Source organism: Paramormyrops kingsleyae, chromosome 3, assembly GCF_048594095.1.
Source record: "Paramormyrops kingsleyae isolate MSU_618 chromosome 3, PKINGS_0.4, whole genome shotgun sequence".
Lineage (NCBI taxonomy): Eukaryota > Metazoa > Chordata > Actinopteri > Osteoglossiformes > Mormyridae > Paramormyrops > Paramormyrops kingsleyae.
Genome location: NC_132799.1, coordinates 27,498,028 through 27,511,481, shown reverse-complemented (window position 1 = coordinate 27,511,481; position 13,454 = coordinate 27,498,028). Strand labels below are relative to the sequence as shown.

The 13,454-nt window shown below is 41.9% G+C and overlaps 2 protein-coding genes across 15 annotated transcripts in view; both read right to left on the bottom strand.

The window, feature by feature from the left end:
- flncb (filamin C, gamma b (actin binding protein 280)) overlaps positions 1 to 2,453 on the bottom strand; it is a 50,664-nt gene extending 48,211 nt beyond the window's left edge. For 6 of the 9 annotated variants that reach the window (XM_023812791.2, XM_023812792.2, XM_023812793.2 and 3 more), the window contains exon 1: positions 1,595 to 2,452. In XM_023812791.2, coding sequence (XP_023668559.2) covers positions 1,595 to 1,973 — 379 coding nt within the window. In that variant the 5' untranslated portion in view covers positions 1,974 to 2,452. Of the gene's footprint in view, positions 1 to 1,594 lie in introns of all 9 variants that reach the window. The other 3 variants (XM_023812789.2, XM_023812796.2, XM_023812790.2) reach the window with 1 other exon arrangement.
- Positions 2,454 to 5,269: 2,816 nt separating this feature from the next.
- ccdc136b (coiled-coil domain containing 136b) overlaps positions 5,270 to 13,454 on the bottom strand; it is a 33,799-nt gene continuing 25,614 nt past the window's right edge. For 5 of the 6 annotated variants that reach the window (XM_023812654.2, XM_023812652.2, XM_072710042.1 and 2 more), the window contains one exon: positions 5,270 to 10,845. In XM_023812654.2, coding sequence (XP_023668422.2) covers positions 10,753 to 10,845 — 93 coding nt within the window. In that variant the 3' untranslated portion in view covers positions 5,270 to 10,752. The remainder of the gene's footprint in view (positions 10,846 to 13,454) is intronic. The other variant, XR_002838348.2, reaches the window with a different exon arrangement.

Here is a 13,454-nt window from a genome sequence, read left to right as displayed (position 1 = left end):
TAAATTAAGAACTCAATTTCAAAACGAGTTACAAGTTCCACCGATTACGATTAACCCACTGTCCTTATCTGTCATAACTACGCGAAATAAACTAAACGTGTGAGCGTGCTACCTTCGCGCGTCTGCGCATGTGCAAAAAAAGCACAGCTGCGCCTCAGATCTCTGGATTTCATACATAATACGGTCCATTTACAGCATTAGGAACAAATGCATCCCTTTCCAAAGCAGCCGACGGTCCTGAATGGCCTGGTCATTCGGTGCGGTTTCTGTAACCCGCCCACGTGCGTTTGTCACCACGCTAAACGCAATATATGGTCCAGAAGGAGTTGAATAGGCTACCCTACTGAGTAGAAGCAAGAAGTTAAGTTATCTCAGCAAGGGCCCGTTCAAATCCAACATCACTCTCATGCATTTATGTTATTTGCTTATTTAGAATGCAAAGGTAGCAGTCACATATTAAGTCTATACATAGACTTTAGCATTTTCCATCAACATAGAAATCAGTAGGAAATCAAGAAATCTCCTTAGAACCACACGATTATAAATAAGTCGTGCTGAATTTTTATGAGTTATTGTTTACATATTGTAAGATTTGTGTGATATAAAGTGATTTGGTTCCTGTCTACATACTAACTTGCCTCTTTGGGAAGGAAACGGTATTAAAAGACATTCACATGATTTTTTTTAGCAGACCAACCCCCCTCCTCCAAAAGTAGTAACGGAGATTAGTCTCACACACGTCTGTACACACATGTGCAGACACTCACACAGCAATCACCCTCGTGTCATTTCTTTGGACTTAAAAGATTCTTAATAACAAATGCAGAAAAATCCTGTTTAGTGAGACTTCGAAAGCGGTTTGTGTGCGTGGAGAAGCCTCCTTAAAAGCACATTTTCCATAGACATATTTTCTAGTTTAACCAAGATCTTGTATACACAAGGTCGTATTTTTCTGTATATACGAGAAAGAAAAAAACAGATGTATGTACTCATCTTCCTAAAAAATACATCTGATGACTGGTCAGCAATTTCAGTTTAGTTGGAGGGATTATATGTTAAGTTGCAAATCAAAGCCTTCTCAAATAAGGTCTGACGTCTTCCACTGTCTGCAGATTTTATCTGTCCTCAGACGCTGTTTTCACTAACTATGACAGGACGTTGTATGCGCTCCTCTACCTCCATACTCATTGACCCAGTGAGGAAATTCATAATGCTGAAACTTTACTCACTCAACACCCTAAAACATTTTGCATCCATATTCAGTATTAGTCCACAGTACACTGAATGAATCTGCACAATTATAAGAATAAATATACAGGCAAATACTTGCAAAGTAATCTTTAAGCTTAAACAAATGAATAGGCATATCAGTCGCTTCTTTTCTAATAAGAATTCATTTTACTAAATTAACTCTAACATTTGTATGAAACCTCTGTAAAACAAGGGTCGGCATCCCCTCAACATTAAAATCCGACTCAAATACGCCCTCTAACACGCTCCTGGGAAACTTCGCCTCAACAAACCAATATGTCAACTTCGTCCCGCACACAAAGTGAAAACTGCACATATACCGGGCAAAGTAACGGCGGCTTACCTATAGATACCAGCTTGATGTGCTCTCTGTCCAGGAACTCCAGGGCTACCGATACATTTTCCAGTTTCATCTGCCTGAAGTTGGGTCTCGCGTGGTACTTTCTGTACATTTTCTTTTGGCTCAAAACCTCCAGTAAACCGATCAGTTTGAGGCCATCGCTGAGGTCTTTCTGGAGGTCGTTGATCCTCTTGTTGATGCATTTGAGGTGCTCGTTGCACCACCTGGTAAATGTGTTCTGCTGGATCTTCTTCCATGGCGCATCCTCGGCCAGGTCCTTCTCCGTGGCGGGCATCTCCTCTTCCTGATCTTCGCCGTTATCGGTGCCCTGGTAGTACTGAGGCAGCTGCTGCTGGTCGTAGTACGTGTTATTGCTCATCATGTTTTTCGCTTTCCCCGGTGGCCCTTTTTATACTGCAATCACTGAGGCCAGTGTGAGAAATCTAACGTATGCAAGGGGGGGTGAGTAAAAAAAAGGGAAAAGTTTTGCAGAGCAGTGCCAGGACCGCACAAAACTTCAAAACTTGCAAGAAGTTAAAAAAAGGAGAGAGCGCTCTCTTCGGGTCTACTTGTTAGGATGACCGGGCTTGTCAAACCGAGCACTTATCTCAGTCGGCCGGTAAATGAAAAGAACCCGACTCTCTTGTCCAGGTCAGCTGGTCCCGTCCCCCAGTTTTTAATTGACAACGCAGCGAGAAATTTGACAGCTGCTTCTTAGGAGGCAGACGGATTTGCGGGGCAAGGATGCACTTTCGAAAAGTAAAGTTAAAGTAAACCAGCGCTGCGATGGAGATGCAGTAAGTATAGCGGCGTTTGAGAGGCTTGTGCGACTAAATGAAGCGAAAGGCAGGACAGGGGTTTAAAAGGATCCAAGACCCTCAAGCCCACGTCAGGAGCATGGATTCCCTGGAATGCCCCTGTCATGACCATATACAACTAAAGGATGAGTATTTCCTAATCCTACAGTGATAATAAAGCGCCACAGGATTGGCCAATAAGGATAACGGGGACAGCGATTGGATGGACCCCCCTGCGCCGTTGTGACAGCTGTATTTTTAGGCGCACCAAATTGGGCTTGGGGGGCGTCCGAAGCTCCTCGCTTGTTGTAAGTGTGTAAGTGACTGGGCTCCAGGACGCTTAACAATTGAACCAGGAAAAGAAAATGACGTGATCATGTCAGTTAGTTTGTGCAACCTACATGGACTTAAGTAAAATTAATATTTTTCCCAGCGCAAGGTCATGTATTAATAAATACGTGTAGAATGACAACCCTTGCTTCAGAATTACGGCTCCATAAGCGATTAGGTCATACGTCGTCTTTGGACTCAGTTTATTAAACCGTGCCGTCCCGCAGATATGTATCGCCCCACGTTGAAGTATGCTTCCCAATAAACAAAAGTGCAGCGGTAAACACGCCGGTCGCGATGTACTTTACCTCACCGCTAAGCAATTTCTGCGGGGGAAAAGGTCGGGATCAGAGCGTCGCACATCCGCTCATTACAAGGGCTGGACTCGAGTTTGTTATGAAAAAAACGCCCTGTGGACTAGCCAGAAAATATCTCTGTAGGCGTAATCATTCTTTTTTATTTGTGTAACGAAACCGGTTTGTAACATTAATTTGTTTTCACATTAAATTAACTTTTATGCTTTGTGTGTGGTGCTTATTTGAACATAAATATACAACATAAAGTCAGACTAATCAGATGGTAGGCTAAATTAAACCCGCAGCTATGAAATTTTTACTAGTTTCAGCTGGCTCTTCTTTTGAGTACTCATGTATCTTCCCAAGGTATTATGGGGGAAAAAGATGCATGATTGATGTGAGTGCGCAGCCTGTGGCATCATATATAACTTGTGACATCATACATAACTCACCACTGAACCTTTTCAGTCTGACTCAGCAGAACCTTTGCACAGCTTGCTGTGTGACTAGAGGTCCATGACCTGAGCAACATCAGGGTATAAATATGTAGTGAGAGGTCTTTAAATTCAGTACCACTGTAAGTTGATTGGAAATAAATCAGGAATCATTTAAACCTTTGTGTCATGTCTTTAAATAATAATAAAAAAAACTTGTTAGTGAGCCAAAAACAGATTTGGGGGGGAAATAGTGGCCATAACCATGAACATTTCAGGATGAAACAACTTTGCAGGTATCAGCAACGTCGTTGATGTTTATCTAAAGTACAGAACATTTAGCGTACAGCAGCTGCACATGTGTAGTTCCCGTGTGTCTGTGACAGCACCATAAAGTAATCCCACACCCACTCAGCTGGTGATCTCAGCAGTGCCCCCCCCCCCCCCATATAATCCCAATTGGGGAGGGAGACCCTTTGGCACAGGGGATATTACCACAAAATACACACACCGCCCAAGAGGAAGGGGTCTAATCTAAGCGGCCTGTACAGAGTGGGTGATCTCACTCCCCCCGCACACAAACAGAGGTGACGTGGTCCCAGAAAGAGAGGGTGATACAGGCCAGCGTGTGGCTCTTCTCAGTTTGGGACAAGGCTTCTACTATGACGTATTAGAGAACCTTTTTGGAGGGCACTCTATTTTATATATATCTAGGCAGTGTAATGTAACATGCAAACCCGGAAATAGGTACAGCTTAATGGCTAAGCGGATGGGCTACTATAGTAACGGTCTGAAAACGCTTCACTTACCTTATTATTTCACATGTTGTTTTCTAGAGGTTTCTGTCAGGCACGGTCATGACGGAACAGCACTGACAAATTAACTTTGAAAACTGTGTGTGACTGAAACTCTGTGTCCAAATCTACCAGTCAAGGTGAATCTTAGTATTGAAAGTTAACACTAAATATCATTAGATATGAAAAGCAATCTCAATGAATGAAAGTAGCAGTAAAGTTACATTTCATTCAAACATACAACTTAAAAATCGTATACAAGACCAGAAATTCCTCATTTTACTTTTTGATCAATATTCATAATTTCTATCCAGAGCTAGTGAGCAAACATCAAAACAGCACTTCCCAAATATTAAAATTGGATGACTGTCATAACAAAAATTGAATCATGATGGCGTAATTGTAAAAAAAAGAAAGTAGAAATTTGTAATCATTATTAATATGTCTTAAGTCAATTGAATCGCACTAGGCTGTGGTGTGTATCTTAAATATAAATTTTAGATGCTTTGGTTTAAATGACAGGAAACTTACCCTGTATATGGATTTTATCATATAGATAATCCACATGTGTTTATGTCAGCATTAACTCAGTGGTGACACTAAAGAAAAAATATGTGCTGTGTAGTGGTCATTCTATCCATTTATCCAACCGCGGCCTTTGACGGCATCATTCTGATGAGTGTGTGATTAGCATCTGTCTGTATATACCTGCTTTACACGAGCACATAGTCGTCATACGAGATGCGATCAATTCACAAATAACTACATGTTTTTGGACAGCAGACCTGACTGGGGAGCTAGAACCTAAAAACTGTATGAGAAGAGCTAGGTTGAGTATCAAGCCCCCCCGGCGTGACGAAAAGGTGTGAGGTGATAGTTTATAATTCAATACCCCAATTTTAACAGTGAGAGTAAAATTAGGAAGCGAGATCACAGTTAAATATAATGTAACTATATGTAGGCCAACGGCAGCTTTGCTGCTAATATAGATTTTTAAGTCACAAGTAAAATGCGACGGAGAACGGGACAGAGTAATGATAAATATTTTATTTTTATTTCCAAATCTCGTACAAAATATACAGGCTGTTTACCAAAATACTCACAATTCTTTCGAAAACAACCAAGCCCATCAGGAAAAATGCTAAGTGTGTTAGGTCAGGATGTGTACAAATATATTAGAAAACACTTTACAGTACAATTCTGTTGCTATATTACAGAGACAGAAAGACAGACGTACATCAGCTTTTCTTACACTGGAATATCAGCAGTGCACACAGATGCAAACTGGTCAGTAGCAGAACTGAGTAATCTGATTCATGTTTGGCCTGTTGCTTTATATTGATTTAATGCTAATGGTTTTTGCCATTAGAATAAATTTAAAAAAAACACACAATTATATGTCTTTATCATTATTTAAGGTTCCTAGAGGGACAGAGAATAATACACATATTTAGGGTGATGTTTATCTCTTTAAGTAAAGGATGAATGAATATCAGTAATGGTGTGACTGGAGTGCCGACTGACAGCCAGTGAGACCCAGTTTGAGCACTAATCTAATTGTTTAACAGGTTCACACTCTGGCTCTGAATATAAGCTGCCAATTAGTCATAATTCATTGCATTTTGATTATAATTCCACATCACAGGATGATCAAATCCTGTTTCGAATCTGTAAGTAATGACAGGTGAGGAGTAAATAGAAATGACCAGCGCAGCTTTAGAATTCGACGTGATCCCTAAATACCCTTTAAATGTATTTTGAAACACATCGTTTACGGATGAGGAGGCAGACAGACTGAAAGGCGCATAAGTATCAGGGAAACAATCGACGGTATTGCTCCATGTCGAAGTCTGGATTCATGGAAGAGTCTCATTCAATTTCTGAGGCCACCAAACGAATCATGCACTTTAGCTAGTGACTAAATCTACTGCTCTTTGCATGCAAAAACCCATCATCTAATGAAACTAACATGCATCACACGGCTGTTGATTAATGGAGTTTGTCCTCCTAGTTAAACTGAAAACTTAGTATAGTTAACTAATGTATATAAATATATAATTACAATTATAATCGCACTACTACTTCTCATTGGGAAATATTCACTCTCTAAGCTATTTAATATTGATAAGACACAGTCAATATAAGATTCACTCACTATTGACAATGCAATGTTTTAATTTAAGTATCCATTTATGGTCATTACAGTTTTCAGTTCACTCCTAATTCTATTTACAGTACATACAACACAAATATCATACTGAAATACAAAATATTTTATTTCTCACATGCATTGATCTATTAGAGAAAATTATTCAACATATTAAGATAAACAGAAATTCAAACACACCCTTTAATTGATCAAGGATAAAAATACATTATATATATATATTATTTTTTTCTGGGATGCCAGTTGATATTGCACGATTCCACAAAGCTTATATACTATAAAAGGCAGCTGAAGATCAGGTGGTCACCTTACCCAGGCACAAAGCAATCACCATGGCATGAAATCTAATGGCGATGGGGCTGCAGGAGTATCTAAAGTCTCGTCATGCGGAAAAACTAAGAGACCAAAAGGGGAAATCTTCAACTGTTAGCCTACGAGCACGTTAATCACACAGGTCATGTGTCTAATTCAGCGTAACTTAAAGCGAAGAGGCAGACCAGACCTCTACGGAGCACGCAACAAACTTTTTGCACTGTCCAAAATCACACACCCTTTTATCACGTGCCAAAAAGCCAAAAGAACAGGACAGGCAAGTTTTCACATTGGTAAGTGCTGGTATGATCCCAGCAAGAGCAGAGGAGTCGAAACAGGAGTCGGATTTTATGAGATCTTTGCCCGTGGAGAAGTGACTGATCCCATGTTTCTCCAGAAGCTCTCTACACCCCTGCAACAAAATGTTATCAGCACGACACTCGCGCACAACTGCGCCTCTCTGTGACAATTAAAAAGCAAGTTTATATGTAAAAGGCAAAAAGAATGGAGGAAATGACACAGATAATAGTCAAAATACATAAATGCATACTTACACGTTTATTTCAACTGAGAAGATTTTGATGTGAAAAATCTGATGATCAAATAACTGACTGTGAGGTTTAAACAAAATAAACTACAGCACAAACTGTAGGCATGTTTTCTTATATATTGCACATAAACAGTTACGATAATTATTCCAGTAAACTGCCATGTTTGCAACAGGCTGCATGCGAATGTGCAATTACAAGGCTGATAAATCACTGAAGGCTAAGTGTATCGAATCATGGGTATCCAAGGAAGGCTTGGTGTTTATTAAAACACAAGTTTTTAAAAAACAATGAGAACAGGAATAGGACAACAGAAATTTGTTTATAATTATATTACACATAATATATATGTGTATTTGTAATAAGAGGAGCAATCTAGAAACAATATTCGAATATAAAATCTACACATCTACACAGCTGTTGTCATTAGTGTAAATTGCCCTCAGTAGGTGACAAGACAATAAAACAATAGTGAATATAGGATTAAACAGCGCCCATCAAATCATTCAAAACATATCTCTGAGTAAAGATTAAAAGAAGAAATTTGAAAAAAGTTATTTCAAAGAAGGTTGCTGTTGCACCAAATTGCATTTCAAAAGTTGGACATATGGATTGCAAAATGCGCTCAGCATTAATGCATACATGCATTTCACAAAAAAGTCTGTTTATGTACAAAAATGTCACTCCACAGCCCAACAGGAGGAAATGTGATCTTCCTTTTTACCTTACAGACCAGACAGCAAAACTGCATTCCATAATTTGGGCAAAAAAATAAATCAGTATAAAAATATATTTCATGACACACTAACTTGCTTCACCTAATCAAAATAAGAATAATAATTCAGACAGATTAGGGAATGTTATTTTCAAAATATTTGTGCCTTTTAATAATTGTTCTGGGTTAAGAACATCATGATTTGTCTGTTTCTTAAGCTGCAGTTCGGTCCTCTCACAATAACCTACGCAGGAGGTCTTTAAAATGAATTAAGCATTACCTCATTTCTTAAATAGATTGTTTGTCACAATAAGTATTATACATACACACTCAGTGGTTGCTTTATTAGGCACCTCCCCCAGAGTACCAGGTGGGCCGTACTGCACATTACCGTTGTTTTTTTTTGTTTTGTACTTGTGCAAAGCTAACTTCCTTTTAGCTTTGAAGCTAACTTCCTGTTAGCTTTAACATTTCTGGCCATTTTCCTCTGACCTCTTTCATTGTGTGTTCGGGCACAGAAATGCCATTGACTGAATGTTTTATGTTCAGTGCACCGTTCTCTGTAAACTCTGGATGGTAAAATCCCCGGAGGATGGCTGTTTCTGAGATGCTGGGGCCGCCGTGTATATCGCCAACAGTCACACCATGCGCAAGATCACTTTGTTCATGTTTCTTGTGATGCTTAGCGGCCCCCCTTGTCTGTGTGCTGTATGCTGTCAGCTGCAGCCACATGGTTCTCTGTTTGAAGGATCAGGCTTTTTAACAAGCACGTGTACCAAAGAAAGTGACTGCTGAGTGTCTATATCAAGGGTCTCCAACTCTGATCCTGGAGAGCTACCATCCAGTAGGTTTTCTGTCCCACTTGGCTTCTGATGAGCCACACCTGCTCCTGGTATTTACCTGAGAACAGCTGTGGCTTATCAGAAGCTGGGTATGATAGAAAACCTACTGGACGGTAGCTCTCCAGGACCGGAGCTGGAGACCCCTGGTCTATATAAAGCTATGAAGCTGAACCAGTGATATTCCTATGGGTCCAGCAGCTGTTTCACTTTGGAGGGTAAAGCAATATCTGATAAATGGACCTTCTTCGGTTTGTGGTATGACTGTCCCACAGGCTTGTTCAGCTCTTTGTGCTTTAAACAGTGTTTCCCAATCTGGTCCTCAGGCATCCAAGGTCGGTCCATGGTTTTTTTTGCCTCCGAGCTCCCTGCCAGACAGTCCACATTTTTGCTCCCTCCCAGCTCCCTACCAGATAGTCCACATTTTTGCTCCCTCCTATCTCCTTACCTGGAGCAAAAACTTGGACTGTCTGTGGGTTCCTGAGGACTGGATTTGGAAACACTGGTTTTGAAGCTTCACCCCACATGTTCAGTGATGGAAGGCATGAAATATTTGGACACATAACCAGCATGGGTCCAGGTCAGTGCCACAATGTCAGTGAGTGTAGCATGCCCAAAACAGCAGCAGCAGCCCAATACTGTGCTGGACATTGACTGCAAGAACGTTCTGAAAGCGGGCACCTCCTACTGTCTCCGGAAAGTTCTCATGCTGCATGTGGCCCATGAAGACGGAGAGGAACTGGGCCGGGTGCAATCGGGGATGCCAGTGAACACGCTGGCATAGAGGGTCACAACCACTGTTGGCGTGGTCACATTGTCATGGGAAGGGGGGGGGCTGTTTGGAAATGCGTACATCTGACAATACACCCTAGCCTCCTCCTCCAAGCAGCCCTAGCTGGACACACTCTCCCGAGAAGGCCATGCTCGACAGCACCCCCTACTGCGTGCCAGGAGCTAAACACACACAGGAAGACCAGGTCGAAAACCTAACCAATGCCACAACCATCTCCGAAAGCAGCATTTATACAATAAAGTAATTTCTTTTTTTCTTTTTTTTTTTTACCAAAATTGTACAGGACATGCTATAAGAGAACAAGAAGCAAGAGGATAATGTAACACAAAACAATGAAACCTGGTATTCATGAAGCCTCATTCGATATTGAAATGATAAAGTGATTCAAATGTTTTAAAAATACTTAGAATTTAAGAGTAACATTATTCATATTAGTTTCCACCCGAGACAATGCGCTCTTTCCTTAAAGCACGGCAGATTTACATCTGAGTCCGTAAAAAAAATCCCAACCTGACATCTTCCAGCACGCTTAGCTCCTCTGCGCTTCTTCGAATCCTTACACAACTGCACAAATTTAACAAGCAATTGGACGGAAAAAAAAAAACGAAACTAAAGTTCAGGCCGCCTCTGCTCAATGGAGAATAAATCAATCAATAAACAGGTTAGTTTATGCATCCAGGGGAGCTGCAGGTGGTGTAGAGTTTACACAGGTCCGCCGTCTCGTCAACGCACCAATGAGGGACCATCTAGGGGGAGACTGGACAGCTACCGTTGAGTGCATTTGAGCGCCGGGAGGGGGAGGGGGGGACACGTGCAACGATATCAATGGCTCCCTGGGTCCGTGCACTTCAACCTCCCACCAGAATCCTATGCCTTTATGCAATGCTAGTCAATAAGCAGTAACATCATACATCAAAACACATTTTACCCAGAATCCTCCTGGGTCATTCAGAATGGAGACCTGGTGGCAGCATGGTGGTTAATGTGTCCCAGTCCCTTCTTTGATGCCTCGCCCCCCCCCTCCAAAGGGGAGGTGAAGCTGCAGGTACGATGGGATGGGGCTCGTCGTGAGGCGAGCAGGGGCTTGGGGGGAAGAGTGTGCTGCTTAGGTGGCGTAATCACTACCGTCACGGTCCTCAGGAGACGGCTCTGCACAAACTGGGCACAATCAGCAAGGCAGCTGCTGCCACGGCAACCACCAGTACCGAGTTCCATCCTCCCTCGCTCCCCTAGGGACGGCAGGAGGGGGGGACAGGGGTCAGAGGTCATCACCTCGCATGCCGAAAAACATATACTGGACGCGAACGACGCGAGTGCATACGTACAGACACATAAACGCTGCAATCACACACACACACACACACACGTGTGCACACCCACATGCAAATAATTGTACGTATTGACATGCGGTCTCTCTCTCACACACACACACACACACGCACGTTACTGAAAGACAGACGGACTTTCCTGGAGTTCACTAATAGACACTAACACGTGCAGAAAACATACACAAACCCACGACTGTGTCCCAAGGTCTAGAAGCTTCAGAGGACATATTAGACTGGAAAGATCTGAGTGTGTGTGTCAGTGTAACAGATGCTGGCCACCGGATATTCGCATCTGTCCGCACTAATGACGGCTTCTCACTCAGGACGTGTATAAACTGCAATACAAATATAATATACAAATACACATTTATACACATCTCATTTTCTGTCTCTTTGCATTTCCTCTAAAAGAACTCTGCAGCTCCATTTCGTTTCCAAGAGACGTAAGACCTGCTCTGACCTTAAGGCACAGTAAAACACAGCCCAAAGTCACGTGTCAGTGGGTATTACAGTTTTTCTCAGTCGCTTTGGTGCTTTTCTCACATCACTATTAACATTTGCACAGCAGTTAGTGTATTTCTCAAAACAATTAGTGCAAACTGCAAAACCTAGTGGATAACCTGCAAAAGCAGGTCACTTGCTCAAAATCGATAATCCATTCCTCAAAAGCAAGTATTCATGTCAATGAAACTGCCAGTGTCATCAAAATGAGAAGTCTTGACACCATCTTTATGAACAAGATAGTCAAATGGCTTTGTCATGTTTTCATTATGACAGTTTACAGTATTCAGTTTTCCAATGGAAAAAAAGGTCAGAACTCGGTGAGACTACCTGAAAATGCTCAAGACAGCACTATACACTTTTTGTACAGCCATTTACAGTAAAATTACAGTAATGTACACTAAACATGAGATATTATGAGATGTTGGATTACTGTCCAATACTATACATACCTGTTCTCCCTACGAAATGTTTGAATGATTGAATTCACAGTGGTTCTTCCAACATTTGGTTGCACCCTCCGACCAGCCTCATCCATTGTGAGGCCGTGATTGACAACATGGTCAACAAGTGTTGCCCTAATTTCATTAGGAATCTGCCTATGTATTTGGCGTCTTCTCCCTCTTCCCCTGTTTTGTCCCCCCCGCATCCTCACCCCTCTTCCACGATGCTGACCTTCCATTTCTGTGTCACAGAATTGTAGAAATGGTACACCTGCTCCTGCTCGGTTCATATATGCTTGCCAATTGAGGGTTCATGGGATTGATCCATGAGTGACTGTGAACAAGTGGCTTGTCATTGGTTACAACTAATACTTCACACACCTCCTCGTCGTCACCTGAGAGAAATTGTTCAATTTAGGAGACATTTCCAGAAAAAAATAATAAAGAAAGGTATAAAATTTGCTTGACAGAATTTGATAACTAATTCAACAATTTTGTATGTAATGACTCAAGCAATGAAATGAAGACTATTAGTTTTATTGGGAACGACTATTCAGCATCCAAAAGTATAGTTCATTTTGACTGACATGACATAAGCAAATGATAATGTTATAAAACGGCAGAGAATTGTATGAAAGCAACTGATACATGTCCAAGGGCATTTGCAATTTGTTCAGAGGAAGGAGAAATTGCTACTATGATGTGCACAAATGACTAAATGTTGTGGAGGTTGCACTAATGGTTTTGAGACTTTTCATTCTGATCTGAGAAAAGCACCAAAGCGACTGAGAAAAACTGTAACTGGACCCAGGCCTTGTTCCCTAACTCAACTAACAGTTAACAGACAGTCCTGAAAAGCTACAGACTGTCTCGGGCCCAGGGGTTCAGCATGGTGGGTCCCTCATGCTCGTGGGAGTTTTACTTACACAAAATTGTTCCGAGGGCAGAACAAAAAAAATATTGGTTCAGAGAGATAACCAATCAAATTGTAGAGGAGGTGGGTCCAAGCAACTAGAGGAGGTGGGACCAAGACATCTGATTGGTTGGTCCCACCTCTGCTAGTTCCTTGGACCCACCTCCTCCACAATCTGATTGGTTTTTTAATTTTTCATTCTGCCCTCAGAACATTTTTGTGTAAGTAATACTCCCACGAGCGTCCCTGCGCCGGTGGAGGAATTACTCTCGCTTTCACCCCCCACAGCAGGAAATGCTTCTTCTCTGGGCTGAGCAGCGGGTCTGACGCCGCTATGTTTTCAGCCATTTCGGCCCAGACGGGGATCTTCATGATGCCCAGGAGGGCTCTGAATTGTTGACACACCGCTGGCTATGTTTCCCTCACTGACGCCATCGGAGCAGCGATGAAACGGCTCCCGTTGCCACTACGAATCTCACATTTGGAAGTTCTGCGTCGTTCCACGGAATGAAGGATGCAGAATTGGCTCGTCTTTTTCTGGTGACCCTGTTAGGGACGTATCCAGCCCTGCTATCTTCTGTTTATGATACAAATTTGAGTGACTAACAGGACAGCCCCCCCGCCCCGCCCCACACAGGCCATCCAGTGTCGCA